This window comes from Hemiscyllium ocellatum, chromosome 20 (assembly GCF_020745735.1).
Source record: "Hemiscyllium ocellatum isolate sHemOce1 chromosome 20, sHemOce1.pat.X.cur, whole genome shotgun sequence".
Lineage (NCBI taxonomy): Eukaryota > Metazoa > Chordata > Chondrichthyes > Orectolobiformes > Hemiscylliidae > Hemiscyllium > Hemiscyllium ocellatum.
In genome coordinates this window covers 48832888-48854298 of record NC_083420.1, presented here as the reverse complement: position 1 = coordinate 48854298, position 21411 = coordinate 48832888, and the positions used below count along the sequence as shown (strand labels likewise).

The 21411-nt window shown below is 41.0% G+C and overlaps 1 protein-coding gene across 1 annotated transcript in view; it reads right to left on the bottom strand.

Annotated features, from left to right (window-relative positions):
* The window catches only part of wipi2 (WD repeat domain, phosphoinositide interacting 2), a 76681-nt gene that overhangs the window by 3433 nt on the left and 51837 nt on the right, over positions 1–21411 (bottom strand). The window contains exons 7-10 of the mRNA XM_060840826.1: positions 18468–18538; positions 14397–14504; positions 8507–8671; positions 7249–7356 (exon numbers count right to left, since the gene is read on the bottom strand). Of these exons, the coding sequence (XP_060696809.1) occupies positions 7249–7356; positions 8507–8671; positions 14397–14504; positions 18468–18538 (452 nt within the window). The remainder of the gene's footprint in view (positions 1–7248; positions 7357–8506; positions 8672–14396; positions 14505–18467; positions 18539–21411) is intronic.

Below are 21411 nucleotides of genomic sequence, written 5' to 3'. Positions count from 1 at the left end.
TCCCAATTTCCATTAGGAGTGAGAGAGATTTTGTCATGTGTATTTTAGTGAGAAAAACAATAAAATATAGTGAAATTCTTTTCCATCGTCACCACAATCTGACACCATTTTGAACAGTTTTAAGAATAAGAAAAATCTAGCTTAGAGCCCATCAGTCCTGAGCCATCTCATCAGCTCCACCATCCCTCCTCCACCACCTTACCGCCATCTATGTTGGACCCAACTAATGTCAAAGTTGCCATTCTTCAGATACCATCTTTCACCACGGCCACTGCCACCAGCCCAGACCCAAACAACAACAAAATCGCCCACCCTTAGGCACCATCTTACACTACTGGGTTGATCTTATCAACACCACCGCAGCTGATACAGCTACTGCCGATTCAGATGCCAGATTCTGTGCTCACCCTGAAAAATAAGTATGGCTCACTTAATGCCACCAAAACAGAAGAAAGAGTCCATGCTGGGCCTATTCAAGTCTGCGCTGGGTTTCCTTACGGCCACCAATGGTTAAGAGAAGTAAAGCAAGAACGAAACGAAAGAAAAACAAAGAGAAAGTGGTCCAAACGGACATGCCCCAGCACAAGTACCCTACTCAGCTGCCATCTTGGCTAACTTGCAGATTCACAAACAAACTGTCCATTTATAAGTCTGCTTACACCAAATGGATTACAGCAGTTTAAAAAGGCAACTACCAACATGTTCAAAAGCAATTAAAGATGTGCAACAAATGCTGGCCTGTTGAAGTGAAAGTCATCATAGTCCCACAGGATCATAGACTGCTTTCTGACTGGGCAGACAAATGGTACAATACCCACATCCCATAAAATGCCTGTAAAAGAACTCAAAAACCTTTAAAATTCAAAAGAAAAAAAAAATTAAAACCTCATCCATTTGTGTTCAATTCCCAATCTATTTCTGTTTTCAGTTCATTACTGATGCTTACATTATACGATGCTTTACAAAATTTTGCTAATTAAACTGTATCTTTCATTTTTGGTTTTGGAGATCCAGATACAATCAGGGTAAACACATAGACTTTCCAGTGTAAAAGACATGCCCCCTAACCAGAGAAAACTTACTAAGAATACATCAACAAAAGTATTTGGTAGCAATTTGTCTGATGTGTTATACATTTTATTATAATTATTTTAAACAACCTTTTTGGAGGTGTTATAATATGCATCCTGGGCAGGTGGGACTTGGACCCAGACCTCTAGCTCAGAGATTGGTGGTGTCCATATGTGCCACAAGACCCATATTTCAATAATTCACACCAAAGCAATAATTTGTCATTGTAATGGGGAATCCAGCAAAGGCCATGGTTGTCAAAGCCACATATACCAAACACTGGACAACCAGGACAGCCTGCATTTTATTATAAGATTATCAGTTCTAGACTTGTACTATACTCTCAGTCAGCACCAAGTTGATAAGCAGAACTGATTCGGGAACATGGGCTGCAATTAACAGAGAGGATTTCCTCAATTGTTAGAAGGAAATAGCTGTAAAAATCCAGTCAGTCCAGTTCTATCTCCTTTCTGTCTGCATCTCTCTATCAATAACCGAGACAAGATTATCCAACATTTAGAGAATCTGCCTGATATTCATCCCAATTAAACCAATGTAATGGAGGTCAAATAATTTTCAAAAAGAGTAAACACCCCATTTTTCCAAGCAGTGAAGACAAAAATTTACACATTGCAAATTAAGGGTTTTGAATGATGAGTAACACATACAAATATCTAAGTGTCTAAGTAGTATTTATCCAAAGGCTGACTGGAAAGACCAATTCCACCTAAAGTTCTCGATATCCGATTATTGTTGACAAGGAGCCACACAGCAAAGTTATTCACAATAATATAGTTTGTATGGTCAGGAATATGTGCTTACAGAACACTTGGGTAAAGTTTAGAGTATTAAACCATAAACCCATAAGCACTATCAACAGCACGCAGAGCTATTAATGTGAATGAGATTACATATTTTAGTAAAACAAGGATGATGATGTGATCTGCGAACTAATGTGTTATTTCCTCTCACTTCTTGGCATTTTAATCCTTGTACAAAGAGATTAATTTTACTTATGATCACAATTAAAACTGCTTCTACTGCAATACAGCCAATAATTTCTATATGCAACACACGGGAAAATGCAGACAAAAGACTAAGAGGAATATTCAGAACCCAATAAATTACATCAAATCAAATTTTAAAGATTTCCCAATTATGCATTATTGATTTGTTTTTCCCAAATATTTCTTCTTTGGTCTCATTGTTAATGCTATAATTCTTATACAGCTGTTTAAATACGCATGACATACAGCAAGTTGATGAGTCAATTGTTATAAATGCTGTATGGGAGATGCAAAACGACAGCAAGATCCTGCTATCAATGCAAGTTCTACTCCAACATATTTTCTGCTCTCCACAGTGCAGTCATTCCAAAGATGATGCCCCAAAATTTATATTTGATTGGACATGCAGAGTTGTCATTCTTTTTCTGAGAAAGGTTTATTTGCCTCAATTAGGAGTCTTTATACATTCCTCTATTTCTTGATCATATCAAAACATTGAAGTAAAAGCAAAATGGTAGATGCTGTAAATCTGAAGTAAAAACAGATAATGCTAGCGAGGCTCATCAGGATGAGCAGCACCTCTGGATACAAAAGCAAAGTTAACATTTTAAATTCAATATAATCAGTCAAACTGAACTTGAAATGTTAACTTTGTCTTGCTCTCCACAAATGCTGCTGAATTTCTCCACCATTTTCTGTTTTTATCAAACACAACAGTGGCCTTGATTTCAGAGTCAGGCACAAAATAGACTTCTTTTCCAATGTTCGTTTAGTTCTAGTGATTTCAAGGCATAGAGCAGCAATAATATCAACAACAGGATAAACGGCCAATCGGACTGAACTATCATGCAAGGTAAATGGGAGGAATGCAGATATTAGAGAGTAGAGTCGAGTGTGGGGTGCTGGAAAGGCACAGCAGGTCAGGCAGCATTGAACGAGCAGGGAAAAATAAATTTGACGTTTTGGGCAAAAGCCCTTCATCAGGAATGAGGCTGGGAGACTCGGGGGGGGGGGGGGGGGGGGGGCTGGGGGTAAGGTAACAGAGTTCAATAGGTAGATGGAGATGAGGGTAATGTGATTGGTCAGAGGGGAGGGTAGAGCAAAAGGAAGATAGACAGGTAGGACAGTTCATGAGGGAAGTGATGAGCTGGAAGGTTGGAACTAGGATAAGGTGGGGTGGAGAAGTGAGGAAACTGGTGAAATCTATATTGATGCCATGGGGTTGGAGAGTCCCGAGGCAGAAGAGGTGGTGTTCTTCCTCCGGCTCTTGGGTGGTAAGGGAATGATGATGGAGGAGGTCCAGAACCTGCATGTCCTCAGCAGGGCGGGAGGGGGAATTGAACTGTTCAGCCACAGGGTAGTGGGGTTGGTTGGTGCGGGTGTCCTGGAGGTGTTCTCTGAAGTGCTCTGTGAGTAGGCTCCTGTCTCCCCATTGTAGAGGAGACCAAATCCGGAGCAACAGATACAGTAAATGGCGTGCGTGGAAGTGCAGGTGAAACTTTGATGGATGTGCAAAGCTCCTTTGGGGCCTTGGACGGATGGGAGGGAGGTGGTGTAGGCGCATGCTTTGCAAATCCTGTGGTGGCAGGGGAAGATGACGGGAGGGGAGGGTGATTTGTTAGGGGGCATGGACCTGACGAGGTAGTCACAGAAGAAACTGTCTTTACGGAAAGTAGATAGGGGTGGGGAGGGAAATATATCTCTGGTGGTGGGGTCCGTTTGCATCATTCTCTGCCATTTCTACCACCTGCAATGTATATGGAGGTTGGTGGGGTGGAAAGTGAAGGAGGGTTCTGTCCTTGTTCGGTTGGAGGGATGGAGTTAGAGGGTGGAGGTGTGGGAAGTGGATGAGATGCACTGGAAGGCATCATCAACCACGTGGGAGGGGAAATTGCGGTCTTTAAAAGAGGAAAACAATCTGGTGTGTTCTGTGGTGGAACTGGTGCTCCTGGGAGCAGATGCAAAGGAGGTGGAGAAATTTGGAATAAGGGATAGCACTTTTTTTTATTTTTACAGGAGGCAGGGTGGGAGGAGGTATAATTCAAGCAGCTGTGGGAGTCGGTGGATTTGTAGAAAATGTCAGTGTTGAGTTGATTACCACTGATGGAGAAGGAAGGTGTCAGAGATGGCCAAGGTGAATTTAAGTTTGGGGTGGAACGTGTTGGTAAAGTTGAACAGTTCAACCTCCTCATGGGAGCACAAGGTAGCGCTAATGCACTCATCAATGCAGCAAAGGTGGGGAGTGGAGCCAGAAGATGGACTGGTATAGCTGGGGCTCATTCGGGTGCCCATGAGCCTGACTACTCTGGCTGACCTATCATCTCTGCCTGCTCCTCCCCCACTGAATTCATCTCCATCTACCTCGATATTGACCTAAACCCCCGGTCCAGGAACTCCCCACATACGTTCAGGACACCACCTCCTCCAAGGCTTCAGTTCCCTGGCCCTCAACACCTCACCTTCACCATGGAAACCCAGTCCTCCACACCTGCATCCACCATGACCAACGCCTCCAAGCCCTCAGTTTCTTCCTCTCTCGACGTTCCCATCAGTACCCTTCCACTGACACTAATTTGTTTGACTGAACTTGTCCTCACCCTCAATAATTTCCCCTTCAAATCCTTCCACTTCCTCCAGACAGAAGGGGTAGCCATGTGCACCCGCATGGGCTCCAGCTATGCCTGTCTCTTTGTCAGCTATGTGAAACAGTCTATCTTCTGCAGTTACATTGGCACCATTTCCCATCTCTTCCTTCACTACATTGATGACTGCATCAGCGCCACCTCATGCTCCCACAAGGAGGGTGAACAGTTCATCAACTTCACCAACATGTTCCACCCCGACCTTAAATTCACCTGGACCATCTCTGACACCCTCCTCTCCTTCCTGGACCTCTACATCTCCAACAATGACCAACTTACTGACATTTTCTACAAAACCACCTACTCTCACAGCTACCTGGATTACACCTCCTCCCACCCTGCTTCCTGTAAAAAAAAAGGTTATCCCTTATTCCTAATTCCTCCGCTGTATTTGCTCCCAGGAGGACCAGTTCCACCACAGAACACACCAGATGGCCTCCTCCTTTAAAAACCATAATTTCTCTTCCCATGTAGTTGATGATGCCCTCCAGCGCATCTCATCCACTTCCCACACCTCCGCTCTCGAAACCCACCCCTCCAACCACAAGGACAATACCCCTGGTCCTCACCTTCCACCCCACCAACCTCCATATACATTGCATCATCCTCTGCCATCTCCATCACCTACAAACGGACCCTACTACCAGAGGTATATTTCCCTCCCCATCCCATCCATTTTCTATAAAGAACGTTCCCTCCGCAACTACCTGATCAAGTCCATGCCCCCAACAACCCACTCTCCCCTCCCGTCACCTTCCCCTGCCACCGCAAGAATTGCAAAACCTGTGCCCACACCTCCCACCTCACCTCCGTCCAAGACCCCTAAGGAGCCTTCCAGATACATCAAAGTTTTACTTCTGCATGTCATTTACTGTAACCATTGCTCCTGAAGCAGTCTCCTCCACAGTGGGGAGACAGAACGCCTACTCGCAGAGCGCTTCAGAGAACATCTACGGGACACCCACATCGACTAACCCCATGGCTCCGTGGTCAAGCACTTCAAACTCACCCTCCCACTCCAGCGAGGACATGCAGTTCTGGGCCTCCTCCATCGCCACTCTCTTACCACCCGATGCCAGGAGGAAGAACGCCTCATCTTCCACCTCGAGACTCTCCAACCCCAGGGCATCAATTTGGACTTCACCAGTTTCCTAATTTCACCCCCCCCCCCACTTATTCCAGTTCCAACCTTCCAGCTCAGTACCGCCCTCATGACCTGTCCCACCTCTTCCTCTTCCTTTCCACCTATTCCCCTCACCCCCACCTCCATCCACCTATTGCACTGTTACCTTTGGCCCGGCCTCACACCCCTCCCATATATCGCTCCACCCACAAGGCTCCCTGTCTCGTTTCTGATGAAGGCTTTTGCCTGAAACGGTGATTTTTCTACTCCTCAGATGCTGCCTGACCTGAACTATCATACAACCCCAACAGTGTGGAAACAGGTCATATTGTCAACAGAGACCCATACTACCCTATTGCGCTGCATTTCCCCTGACTAATACATCTAACCCACACGTCCCTGAACACTATGGGTAGTTTAGCATGGTCAATTCAACTGACCTGCAAATCTTTGGAATGTAGAAGGAAACCGGAGCAGCCAGAGGAAACCCACGCAATCACGGGGAGAATGTGCAAACTTCATACAGTCATCCGAGGCTGGAACTGAACCCAGATTCCTGGCACTGTGAGGCAGCAGTGCTAACCACTGAGCCATCATGCCACCCTGAACAGTTCTCATTGACAGCAAACCAGGGTTAAAATCCATTTTATCCTTGGTTCTGCAGCAAAAATAACTCATGATTGGATTCTGATAGAAGCTAAACTAACCGTATAAATTCTATTACAAAATTAAAAACATAATTTTTAAAATAAAAACAAGAAATTTGACTTTCCACAAATGCAAATTAGTTTTTCAGACCTGGTTAAGGTGTTCAGCCGGAATTGAGGATATGGCACCATTTAAAAACCCAGTTTCATCTCTTCTATTAAGGTATGGCTGTTCAAGGATTTTTACAGCAACAATTAGAGTACAATTCCTTGACAATGATTCCAATGACAACTAAACAATGATTCCAATCTGGGGTGTTTCGACAGTGCACCCTCTGAAGCATGGAATCTCAGACAGCTTATGACTGCTTATTCTGCACATGCATGGGCTTCAGAACTTGCCATCAGTTTAAGTGGAGAAACAATGGATGAAGCTGACTTCTATCATTATTGGTTGAGTGTGTGGTGCTGGAAAAGCACAGTATTCGAGGAGCAGGAGAATCTACGTTTTGGGCATAAGCCCTACCCGATGAAGGACTTATGCCCTAAATGTCGCTTCACCTGTTCCTTGGATGCTGCTCGACTTGCTGTGCTTTTCCAGCACCACACTCTCGACTCTGATCTCCAGTATCTGTCATTATTAACAATAAAATAATCTCAATTAACAGGCTTCATCTCACAGGTTTGAAGTGCAAATAATAATTTCACACACTAACTTCTGGAACATACTTCCAGCAGGCCACAGTTGTGTTGCTTACTTGTGCTGTTTCATTAGTGTGCACTCGCCCCCTTCTTGTGGATCCAAGTTATACATGTAGAGATAACCATCTGCCGCTGCTACCAATAGCCGAGGAATCTTCTGTATTCTGGAAAAGTGTCAAATAGCAAATTAAGATGGTAGGAACTAATGCTACCCTGCACTTACTCCCTGGCATATGCAAATACAGAAAACTTTCACTGCTCGACATTTATGGAAAGATTAACTTAATTTTGCCTTTCCATATTTATCCTATTCCTGAATTGTGCAATTAATTTCCTTCTTTTCAGATTTATTTTTGTTTCTTTTACGTATAAAGTTTATTTTGCTCAATTATTAGAGTCAGATGTACAGCACAGAAACAGACCCTTCGGTCCAACTTGTCCATGACAACCAGAAATCCCAACCCATACTAGTCCCACGTGCCAGCACCCAGCCCATATCCCTCCAAATCCTTCCTGTTCTTGTGGTTCTGTTCACCGAACTGAGAATTTGTGTTGCAGATGTTTCGCCCCACCCCCGTCTAGGTGACATCCTCAGTGCTTGGGATCCTCCTGTGATGTTTCCTCTGGCATTGATATAAATGTCGGAGGAAACATCACAGAAGCGCTTCACAGGAGGCCCCCAAGTACTGAGGATATCACCTAGTCAGGGGACGAAACGTCTGCAACACAGATTCCCAGATCGGCGAACAGAACCACAACAACGAGCACCTGAGCTACAAATCTTCTCACAAACCTTCCTGTTCATATACCCATCCAGATGCCTTTTAAATGTTGCAATTGTACTAGCCTCCACCACTTCCTCTGGCAGCTCATTCCATACACATACCACCCTCTGCGTGAAAATGTTGCCTCTTAAAGTTATAAATCCTTCAATAGTCAGGATGCTTGTCATCATGAGTCATGTTTCCCTTTAGGCTGCCAGATTATATTTATTTATTTCAATGTGCTTCAGTTTACTTTATATCTTTCCCCTCTCAACCTAAACCTATGCCCTCGAATTCTGGACTCCCCCATCCCAGGGAAAAGACTTTGTCTTTCAGACGAATCAATAACATTAACTGCACTAGGATTGACAACTCCTTAGACAGTAAAACTGAACAACCAAAACTTACTGAACACTCAAATGCATTTTATCATTAATAACTCATCAATATTGTCAAACTAAGCTTGTCAATCTATAAAGTTTATGCATTTATTTTCATAAAGTTCAAAGCTGAATAATATGTCTTACCTTTAGCAAAATGTTATACTTACGTAGCCAATGCACAAATGTTTCTGTGCCCTGAGAATGGCAACCGGACTGTCGCAAATGCCCTGCCTTGATTGAACATCTCAGTGACCTGGGAAGGCAGGTAGCTAGTAGAAGCCATGAGCACCTTCCCAAAATAACCAGTCCATGTGGTTGGCTCCTCCTGCGGTCTAAACAATGAGAGGTATTCAGAAATATTACATAACCAGTCTCTTCCTCAACCCAGCATCCCATTATTTATCACCTGCATGGGACAATCGAATGCTCCCAGAGCAATTTTTAAGACAGCTGCCGAAAAGTAAAGGAACACACAAACAGGGGCAAGCCATTCAGTCTCAGAAGCCTTTCCGAGTTAAACAACTGCTAGAATATTGATCAAGGCATAATTCAATTACAAACCATGCACAACTGGTGAAAAACCTTGAATTTTGAGAGTGGAATTGGACACGAGAAAAACATGGTCTCTACCTGAATTATGCCTTGACAACATTCTAGCAATTGTTCAACCAGGAAAGTCGAGAATGCTTTAAAGCCTCTAAGAATTCGGGATTAAGCTCAGGTAGTTGTAGAGGATTGAAGGGTAGAGTCAAGGCAGAACAGCAAAATAGTAATATGGGAAATTAAGGTCAGAGAATGACAATAAGGGACAGCGCATGAACCCAAAGGTACACCAACAGTGAATTCTAAATGTTAACGAAAGGTAATAAAATGATAAAACTAAAAAAGAATCTGCAAATGAATGCGCAAAGCATTCATAATAAAGTAAACAAATGAAGTAAACGAATATAATCTGACAGCCTTAAGGGAAACATGACTCATGATGACAAGCATCCTGACTACTGAAGGGTATATAATTTTAAAAAAGAACAGGCTACTTGGAAAACTTGGAGGGGTTGCACTATTGATCAAGGATGACACTGGTGCAATAGTCAGGAGACAGTTTGTTTCAGGAGATCAGGATGTAGAATCAGTTCAGGTGGACATAAGGATATTGGAGGTGGTCGTCCCTGTTAGCAGTGGACTACAGTATCCCTTTAAATTGAATGCAATGTAGTATGAGGTTTTTTTAAAATTGGATGCTTATGATAAAGAGATGGAAATAACCATGGGTGATTTTAATCTACCAAACAAAAACAAATTCAGATTGGCAATGCTTGCCTGGATGAGGTCAGGGATACTTTGAGACAGTCTCTTAGTGCAGTATTCTGAAACTAACCAAAGAACAGGTTAAACTAGAACTGGTATTGTGTAATGTGACAATTAAACGATAAACTCAGTAAAAGCACTCTGAGATAGCAGCGATCACAATCACTAAATTTTACAGTCAGTTTAAAAGGGAGAAGAATGACTTTAAGCCATGTATTTAGAATCATAGAATCCTACAGTACAGGAGGAAGCCATTCAACCAATCACGTCTGTACTGGCTCCCAGAACAGTTGCACAGCTAGTTCCTCTGAATTCATCACTTTCAAATATATTTCCAGCTCTCTTTTGAAACCTTGCATGGAATCCACTTCTGCAAATGTGTTGCTGGTCAAAGCACAGCAGGCCAGGCAGCATCTCAGGAATAGAGAATTCGACGTTTCGAGCATAAGCCCTTCATCAGGAATAACGTTGCTCCTTGGGTCCCTTGATATTCCTGATGAAGGGCTTATGCTCGAAACGTCGAATTCTCTATTCCTGAGATGCTGCCTGGCCTGCTGTGCTTTGACCAGCAACACATTTGCAGCTGTGATCTCCAGCATCTGCAGACCTCATTTTTTACATGGAATCCACTTCCACCACTCTCCCAGGCAGCACATTTCAAATCCTAGCCATTATGAATAAAGTAGCTTCTCCTATCTCATTCTGACAATCTTAAAATTGTGATCCTTAAGTACTGATTCCTACCAACTAGTGGAAACAGAATATCCTTGTTTATCCTGTCATAATTGCTCATAACTTTGAACAGTTCAATAAAGTCACCTCCTAATTTTTTCTGCTACAAAAATAGGCTGAGGCTAGTTTCCTTGCAGTGTTGGAGGTTGAGGGTGACCTTATAAAGGTTTATAAAATCATGAGGGCACTGATAGGATGAACAGTCAAGGTGTTTTCTCCAGGGTAAAAAAGTCCAAAATTAGAGGGCACAGATTTGAGGTGAGAGGGAAAGATTTAAAAGGGACCCAAGGGGCAACGTTTTCATGCTGAGGGTGCTGCATGTACAGAATGAACTGCCAGAGGAAGTGGAGGAGGCTGGCACAATTACAACATTTAAAAAGCATCTGGATGGATATATGAATAGGAAAGGTTTGGAGGGATATGGGCCAAATGCAGGGAAATGGGACTAGATTAATTTTGGATATCTGGTCATCATGGGCGAGTTGTTTCCATGCTGTACATCTCTATGGCTCGAAGAATAAGCCTAATTTTTTCTAAAATCTCTCATCCATAGTATCATTATAGCAAATCTCCTTTGCATTCTACATAGGGTTTTAACATCCTTTCTTAAATAAGATGCCTAGAACTGAACCACAATACTCCAATGTGATCTGACCAATGATTTGAGGTGGTAGAGGATCATTTCCTAGCTTTTACAATCTATGCTTCTATTTATAAACCTAGGGACCTAAAGCCTTATCAACTCCTTACTGCATGAGAACATGTGGACATGCTGTTGACTCAGGAAGTGGGATAACAATTATTTCAAACTTAAAATAAGACCATGAAAGCTGAGCTAGCTGAAATAAACTGGCCTACTAGGCTAAGAAACAGATGAAAAGAGAAGCAGTGCTAGACATTCAAAGGGATATTTCTAAATACACCGAATGAGTACAGTCAAACAACATGGGGGAAAAGCCACCAGTCATGGTTAACTAAATGAGTTGAGAGCATCAAACTTAAGAAAAAATAAAACTGCCCAAAGATGAGTAGTAGATCAGAAAAACAGACAGTATAATGTAGAGACAGACTAAAAGATTAAATCAGAGTTACAGTTTGGGAGGAAGCTGCTAGAAATGTAAAGATCAGACAGCAAGAGTTTCTAAAGATATTTAAAAAGGAAATTTTTAAGTAATAAGTGCACTGGCCCACTGGAGAATGAGAAGGCTGAGCTAATAGTAGATAATAAGGAAAATGAATTAATATTTTGCTTCCATCTTCACTAAAGAGGATACCAAAACATGCCAGCAATTGCTAAAAATCCGAAGGTAAAAGGGAAACAGACACTGACGAAATTACAATCACCATGGAGGGTATACTGTAAAAACTGATGGACTGCAAGATGACAAGTCGATCTTAAAAGAAACGACTGATGTGACAGGAGAAGCATTTGTGTTGAATTTCTCAGATTTTGGAAAAGTTTTGAAAGGTTTCATCCAGCTGGAAAGTAGCAAATAAAATCCATCTATTCAAGTAGGAAGGGCAGCAGAAAACAGGAAACTAAAGGCTTATCAGCTTGACTGTTGTGGGGTCGGCTTCATTACCAAACATCAAGTTAGATATAGCTAAGCACGTTAAAAACGCCGAAAGGGAACTGGGAAGTGTCAAAGTTTGGTGAAAAGGAAATCATGTTTAACCAATTTATCGAAGTTCTTTGAAGGAGTAACATGCACTATGGATAAAGGGAATCCTGTAGGTGTACTGTAAATGGGATTTCAAAAAGGCATTTGACAAAGTGCCATGTCAAAAGTAATGGTGCAAAGAAAGTGCTCATGGTATAGCTCATACACATGGAAGATTAACTGGCTGGGAGAAAACAAAACATGCATAAACAGGTCTTTTTCTGATTGGCAGGATGTGACACGTGGAGTCCCATAGAGATCTGTGCTGGGCCACAGCTTTTTACCATCAATGACTTAGATGAGGGGAGCAAAGGCATGGTAGCCAAATTTGCGGATGACAAAAATATGCAGCCATGTGTGTTTTAAGACAACACAAGGAGGTTGTACATGAATACAGATAGATTGAGTGAGTGAATTGAAATCTAGCAGAGGGCTTGTAATGTGGGAAAATGTGAAATTTTTCCTGTTAAAATGAACAATGAAAGCGCAGAGTATTACTTAAATGGAGAACACAATTTCAAGGTGTAGAGGGATCTCCATTTTGAGAGTATAGATTACAGAAATATTAAAATATAGATACAGTACATAATTGAGAAAGCTAGTCTTTATTAAGAGGAATTGAACACAATAATAAAGATTACTGCTTCAGTTATGTTGGGAATTAGCAACTCCCAGTCTTGAACATTGTGTTCAGTTTTGATCTCCTCATTTAAGAACGAACATGGATGTGCTTCAGGTGGTATTGAGAAGGTTCACTATCATAGAGTGATATCTACAATAAGAAGGATAGCTTATGAGGAAAGGTTTGACAAATAGGGCTCATTGGAGTAACATGTTTGAAGTATAAAAGATCCTGATTGGTCTTGATAGGATGGACATAGAAAGTATGGTTCCTTTTGTGTGTCAATCCAAAACTCGGGGGCACTTTTGACAACCAATCTCTTCAGACAAAGATAAGGAGAAGTGTTTTCTCTCAGAGTTGAGAAAGTCTGGAACTCTGTCTCAGAATGTTTTTAATGCAAAGACTGACAGATTTTTGTTTGCATCGAGAGTCATAAGGTATCAGAAGTAGATGAGCGTGTGAAATACAAAAAGAAATTGGTTATGATCTATGTGAATGGTGGAACAATCTTGAGGGGCTGAATGGCCAACTGGCGTTAGCAAGTTTTGCGAAGATTTGTAGCTCAGGATGAAATTCTGGATGTAAGTTTGCTTGTTGAGCTGGAAGGTTCGTTTTCAGACATTTTGTACCATACTAGGTGATATCAGTGAGCCTCTGGATGGCCTGCTTTCTGTTTACGTGTTTTGGTTTCCTTGGGTTGGTGATATCATTTTTTTGTGGTGACATCATTTCCCATTCTGTCATTTCCTGTTCTTTTTCTCAGGGGGTGGTAAATGGGATCCAAGTCAATATGTTTGTTGTTGGAATGTCATGCTTCCAGGAATTCTTGTGCATGTCTCGGTTTGGCTTATCCTAGGATGGACATGTTAGCCCAGTCGAAATGGTGTCCTTCCTCATGAGGAAGACATCGCACAGCATATTCTGGTGATGTTTAAATGTCACTGTGATAAACAATTTGGAGATGCCCGTGTTGGACCGGGGTGTATGAAGTTAAAAAATCACAACAGCAAGTTATAGTCTGACAGGTTTATTTGGAAGCTCTAGCTTTTGAAGCGCTGCTCCTTCATCAGGTGGTTGTGAAGTATAAGATTGTAAGACACAGAATATATAGCAAAAATTTACAGTGTGATGTCACTGAAATTATATATTGAAAAAGATCTGGATTGTTTGTTAAGTCTCTCATCTTTTAGAATGACCATGCTGGTTTCAGTTCTTTCATATGTAAATTGCAGAACGTTTTTAAAAATTACGTTCTCGAGTGAACTTTAGCAGTTGGTATCACGTCAGCCCAGATAATGCAGTTAAAGGTGTGAGCTGCCCTGTGAGAGACTCTCTGTGCCACAATGGTCAGACTGATTCTAATCTAAAAAACGGATTTATAGAATCTTACATGGATTCATCCAATTTTTGAGCAAAGTAAAATGTAATTCTGCAGAATTACAAAAGATGAGAGACTTAAACAATCCAGGTCCTTTTCAAAATATAATTTCAGTTACATCACACTGTAAACTTTTGCTATAAATTCTGTGTCCTACAATCTTATACTCCACAACCATCTGATGAAGCAGCGTTCCGAAAGCTAATGCTTCCAAATAAACCTGTTGGACTATAACCTGGTGTTGTGAGATTTTTAACTGTGATAAACACCACTTGTTCTAGTGGGGTTTTAACGGAGAATCTTTCACTCATGAGGCCCGTCATTCAACACCGACAATTATTTCAGTGATTACTTACTTTTCTTTTTGCGTCTCCAGTTTGAAGATATGTACTGTTTCTGTGTTACTGGATGCAGACAGGAACATTCCATCCATACTGAATGCTAACGAACAAATACTGACGCACCTAAATGACAAGAAATTTGTCACTGAGCAAATGAAAACCCGCTTACCAAACTGAAAACTTGAAGTTAATGTCAACAAACCTATGACAAAAATATGTAGCATTTTAAAAACAAAATTCTCCCTATGCTACCCTCCTGTAGGAAATGCCAAGGGATATCAGGAACTGCATTTTATGTTTGTGTCAACTTTGAGTGACTCATGCGAACCCCAAAAGCAGACTTGAATATAATTTTAACTAGCTTGAACCTGTCTTAGTCCCTTCATTTAACTTAATATGATGAGATTTACTTTTTCAAATTTTTTTTTAAAATTACTGTATCTTGGAGACTTTTACAATGAAGCATACCTTCTTGACCAAAAAGCACAAATTATTTCAATTTTTCCTCATGGCTCATCCTCTCAGAAGATTCTCATTTCTCCAGCTCTAGAATTTGGCCTCTGAGGTCAGTGGTCAGAACCAGACAAACATTCAAGATGTTGAGACCAGAGCACTGTACACTTTAATCATAACATTTTCTGGTTTATACACAACTGTTCTAGTCGCAGGGTCATGGAAACAGACCCTTAGGTACAACTTGTCTGCGTCAACCAGACAACCCAATCTGACCTAGTCCCATTTGCCAGCAAAGATGGCTTTTAAATGTTGTATTCATATTCCCTTCCACCACTTCCTCTAGCTGCTCATTCCATACACACACCACCCTCTACTTGAAAAGACTGCCCCTCAGGTCCTTTTTAAAATCTTTTCCCTCTCACATTAAACCCATGCCTTCTGGTTTTGGGTTACCCTACTCTGGGAAAACAACCTTAGCTATTCACTCTATCCTTGCCCCACATGATTTTATAAATCTCAACAAAGTCACTCCTCAGCCTGAGGCGCTCCAGGGAAAAAAAACCCAGTCTATTCAATCTCTCCCTTTAATTCAAACCCTCCAGTCCTGGTAACATCCTTGCAAATGTTTTCAGCACCCTCTCAAATTTAAGAATATTTTTCCGATAGAAGGGCAACCAGAATTGTATGCAGTATTCTAAAAGTGGCCTTACCAATGGCTGTACAGCCACAATATGATGTCCCAATTCCTATATTAAATATTCTGACCAATGAAAGCAAGGATGCCAAAAGCCTTCTTCACCACCCTGTCTACATGCAACTCCACTTTCCAAGAACTATGCATCTGCTTCTCCAGGTCTTTTTGTTTGGAAACACTCCCCAGGACTCTCCCATTAACTTTATAAATCCTGCCATGGTTTGCCTTACCAAAATGCAACATCTCAGTTATCTAAATTAACTCTAACTGCCACACCTCTGTCTGTTCTACTGACTGCTCTGAATGGTTTGGATATAGATGGCATTGATCGATTGGGACTCAGAAGTCTCTTTCACCGACTTCCGTAGATATTTCGATATCATGCATGGAGTAGGTGTATCAACCCATTTTCCTTCCGATGTACAATTTATATATTGTCAATATGAAAGTTAATCTGTATTATCCTCATCTACAGATTTTGATTAACTCAGACCGTTAATTCAAAATTCCTCTGATCTAATTTTTTTTTGCAAATTTCACACTGCTTTCAGGTTTGTGAATTGTTGTGGTTCTGTTCGCCGAGCTGGGAATTTGTGTTGGAGACGTTTCGTCCACTGTCTAGGTGACATCCTCAGTGCTTGGGAGCCTCCTTTGAAGCGCTTCTGTGATGTTTCCTCCGGCATTTATAGTGGTTTGTATTTGCCGCTTCTGGTTGTCAGTTCCAGCTGTCCGCAGCAGTGGCCAGTATATTGGGTCCAGGTTGATGTGCTTATTGATTGAATCTGTGGTGGAGTGCCATGCCTCTAGGAATTCCCTGGCTGTTCAATGTTTGGCTTGTCCTAGAATAGTCGTGTTGTCCCAGTCAAACTCATGTTGCTTGTCATCTGAGTGTGTGGCTACTAAGGATAGCTGGTCATGTCATTTCGTGGCTAGTTGGTGTTCATGGATGCGGACCGTTAGCTGTCTTCCTGTTTGTCCTATGTAGTGTTTTGTGCAGTCCCTGCATGGGATTTTGTACACTACATTGGGTTTGCTCATACTGGGTATCGGGTCCTTTGTCCTAGTGAGTTGTTGTCTGAAGGACCCGATACCCAGTATGAGCAAACCCAATGTAGCGACCACTGCAGTGGACAGCTGGAACTGACAACCGGAAGCGGCAGGTACAAATCACTATAATTGCCGGAGGAAACATCACAGAAGCGCTTCATAGGAGGCTCCCAAGCACTGAGGATGTCACCTAGACAGGGGACGAAACGTCTGCAACACAAATTCCCAGCTCGGCGAACAGAACCACAACAATGAGCACTCGAGCTACAAATCCTCTTCCAAGGTTGGTGAATTATTTGAAATAAAATCCATAATAGTCTAAACATGAAACAATCAGGTCACAATTCCCTGCACCAAAATCAGTTCCAGTCCTTTCGCAAAAGACCATTGATTTCTCTCCTTCAGCAAGTCTCTTACTAATGAATCCTAGTTATGAATCTCCATAGCTAACAGGACATAGAACAGTGGCAATATTACAACGTCCCAGAATTATGTTCTGGGGACATGGGGTCAAATCCCACCATGGTGAGATCTGAAGTAAATAAAAATCAAGTTAAAAAGCTTGTCAAATTGTGACAATTGTTACAATTGGCAACTTGAGTTACAGCTGATATTTTTAACTCCTCCTTGGAATCTGAGCATTTATTGTCCATCTCTTGCTGCCCTTGGAGAACATGCTGCTTACTGCCTTGTTGAATGCTATAGTCCATGCAATGTTGGTACACCCATAATACTTCTCCAAAGGGAATTTGACCCAAAATATACAGACTTATTAAATGTATTTTGTAATTCACTGTGGAATATTTAAAAAACAACATTCTAGATATTGTAAGGAACACAAAGGTCCAATATAAATGCAATACTTGAATTACGATTAATGAAAAAAAACACTGGAAAATTTCACATGAATAAAACAGCAAATTTAGCCTTGCTATTGAGGAAAAGAGGGAAAGAAATCAAGAAACTGCATGTCATTAGCCAAATATCAGTTATAAGGAGGTTAGAATTTATCTTTTTGGACATGGTAACAGAATACCTACAAATCATAATCTGACTGGGTAGAGTCAATATGGATTAATCACAGGGAAATTATGTTTGACAAACCAGTTGAATCTTTCGTTTTTAAAGAAGTTGTAGATAAACAGAAATGAGTGCATGTAGTGTACTTGCATTTTCAAATAAAAAGTTCAATAGATAGCATTCAAGTGGTCAGTCCACAAAATTAAGGCTCACGAAATTGGGGGTAGTGGACTGATATTGCAGGACTTAAGGATTGTTGAAGGGGCAGAAAGCAGGGAGTAGGAATAAACATTTGCTAGGTTTAATCTAACGGGGTGCTGCAAAGAGGAGTGCTATTTACAATCTACATCCATGGTTCTGGTGTGAACAATACAAAGTTTTAAGGGCAAGTGAACTGTCAGGAGGATGGAAAATGCCTGTAAAGCTATATAGATAGGTTAGGTGAGTAAGCAAAAATGAGACAGATGAAATATAATGTGGAGAAATTTTCAAGTTATTCACTTTTGTAGGAAATTTGAGAGATTGGAATATCTTAGTTCAAGTCCAAGACAAAGGTTCATGGGTAGATAGAGGAAGGATTTTTTTTTCCATCAGTAATACTTCTAGAGGTGAAATTTCTTCAGACTTATGAACCTTTGAAATTCCCTGCCCAAGGGGACTGTATTCGGTTTTTGACTATATTCCAGAGAGACTTTGATAGATCTGTGAATACCAAATACCAATTGTGTAATAAGTTTGAGAAACTGAATGAACTATTTTACTCCTACTTATTGTATTTTCATGTTATTGTATTTCTCAGTTGAATAGGATTTTAATTCCTCAAGTCTAGCAGGCTTGCCATCAAGTTTACATATCCCCCATTTTCTTACCTCTTAACTCCCCTTCGGAATTCAAAAAGTTTCTGTCCCTCTGGAATGGAGAACACTCTGATTACTGTTCCCTGCAAGTACAACAATCAAACGAGACAAAAAAAGAGCAAAAGGAGCATGAAAACACAAGTCATCATAAGCAAAGCTGATTCAGCAAGGAAAAGATTACAGCGCTGCACTACATGAATACCTTTACCAAAAAAGGACAATTTACAGGATGAAATTAACACACTATCCTCTCATACAGTATAGACTTGATCAAAAGTCTGAACATAAAATAGTGGCCTGATATTGTTGTGCTTTGCAACAGTGTGACATTCAACACATTATGAGAGAGGAATTTCTTCTGCCAGAGGGTGGTGACTCTGAAATTCATTGCTGTAGAGGATAGAGGAGGCCACGTCATTGAGTGTATTTAAGGCAGAGGTGGCTAGGTTCTCAATTAGTAAAGGGATAAAAGGGTTGCAAGGACAAGGCAAAAGAATGGGGTTGAGAAACATTTAGCCATGATCGAATGGCAGTGCAGACTTGATGAGGTGAATAGCCTAATTCTGCTCCGATACCTTACAGTCTAGTCTTTTCTCGATATTCATGAAATTTCTACAGACAAGGCATTTTCACACAGATAGAAATCACACCAGTAGGCCAGAAATAATTAGCCATTCCCAAATGCCTTGTAGCAGCAGACGACAATCTACAAATGGCTCATCCACCTGAAATTTTAGACTGCACTTAAAATTTTCACTCAGATCTTCTATGTTAGTATTTGTAAAGAAATAACATAATAGGACAATGGTAAGAACTAGAGAAATAGGGTTATGGTAGGCTCTTATGGTAGTGTATGGACTACAATATTGAACTAGCAGCACAGCAGCTGCAAGTTCATAATCCCATCATGGCTAGTCATGCAATGAATTAAATAAATCCATAAAGCTGACGGCTATCATAAAATTCCAAACAGGCTGAGCAGTGTATTTTAGGAAAGAGAACCGGCCAGCTTCCCAAGTTGGGCCAACACAAAACTTCATACTTATGAAAATGGTTAGCTTTTAATGTTCTTCTAAATGGTCTAGGACACCTCACTTCCTTGTGAAACAATTGCTACATTAAAGAAATGGATAGCAGGCCGGAGAATAGATAATCCACGTCATCACTGCCTAAATTCCAAAAGAATACTTTTAGAAATAATAAGCACAAACTTTGGACTAAATGGGCGAGATAGCTCCCTTCTGGACAGTGACTGCCATTATTTTACACTGATGGTTTTTAACATTCTTATTCCAGATGCAACTCATATTTCTTAAAGCACAATTAATTCAAAGACTTACAGCATGAAATTATTTTAAATCAAGACCTTGAAATCAATGGTGATTTTTTTCGATGGTGGTATTTTAACAGAGCCAAATGTGGCAAGATATCGTATATCGCAGTGCAGAGACAATGTAAGAGAGGGGAAAATAATATGGGAAATGACAGGCAGCCATTGATAGGAAGGGGCAGAAGAGAAACCAACGAATATAGCAAGAATGAAGGGTAGATATTACAAAGATAACAAAAGAAATACTGCAGACTTTGAATGTTATGTGCATTCAGATACAAAGTAAACAAATTGATAGCACACAGTGATGTAAATAAATATGATCTGCCGACCATTTCAAGTCTTGCTGTCAGGTTGACAAGTACTGTCTCCTCTATATTGAGGGGTATATGACAATAAAGAAAAATGGGACGGCAGGTTGAGATGGAGGGATAGTACATTAATCAAGGATGGCTTTTGTACAATACTGGTTGTTCTGCTATAATGTGACAGTTGTGTTCCTCTGCAACCTCGCACAAGAGAAAATCGCACTGTAGAAGATTGCTGATAGTCGCTGTACCCATTCAGTAGAAAGTTTGCATTATCCAATTCACGCTGATGAAATGCACATTTTAGCGGAACAACCTATAGCTAGAGATGACCATGGTTCAGGAAATTAGGATTTGGCATCTATTTGGGTGGAGATGAGGAATATTAAAAGAAAGAAGTCACTGATGGGACCAGTCTGCAGGCCCCCTTACATTAACCAAAATATGGGACAAAGTATCCAACAAGACTCGGTGCTTATGATTAAGCGAAAGCAATAATCACAGTGGTTCTAATCTATATATAAATTGAAAAAAATTTAATTGGTAGTAGTAGATGGAAGGCAAGTTCATAGGATGTTCTTGAGATCTTTTCTTAGCTACATATTTTGGAACAGACCACAGAGTAGGTTATATTAGACTCAGTGTTGCATAATATGACAGGAATAATGAATGACCTCAGGGTTAAGGAACCCTTGTGTAGCATCAACCACAATATTCTTAGAATAACCCTACAGTGTGGAAACAGGCCCTTTGGCCCAACAAGTCCACACCGTCCCTCGAAAGAGTTCCCACCCAAATCCATTACTCTATATTTACCCCTGACTAATGCATCTAACTGACATCCCTGAACACTATGGGCAATTTAGTATGGCCAATTCCCCTAACCTGCACATCTTTGGACTGTGGGAAGAAACCAGAGCACCCAGTGGAAACCCACGCAGACACGGGGAGAATGTGCAAGCTCCACTCAGACAGTTGCTCGAGGCGGGAATTGAACCCGGGTCCCTGGCGCTGTGAGGCAGCAGTGCTAGCGCTGAGCCACCATGCCACCTATTATTGAATTAAACATCCATTTGCAAGGAAGAATATTCTATCTAAGCCTAGAATTTTAAATAAGGACAACTATGTATGCATAAAAATTAAAGTGAATGGGCATAATAGGTTAGGGGATAGATAAAGAGAGGGCACAGTGGCAGACATTTAAAAGGATATTTCAGAATACTCAAAATAAGAATATTTCAAATGTGAATAAAAATTCTCAAGGGAACTTATCGTAGTTAACAGAGGTTAAGGGGAGCATCAAACAAGGAAAAGGCAC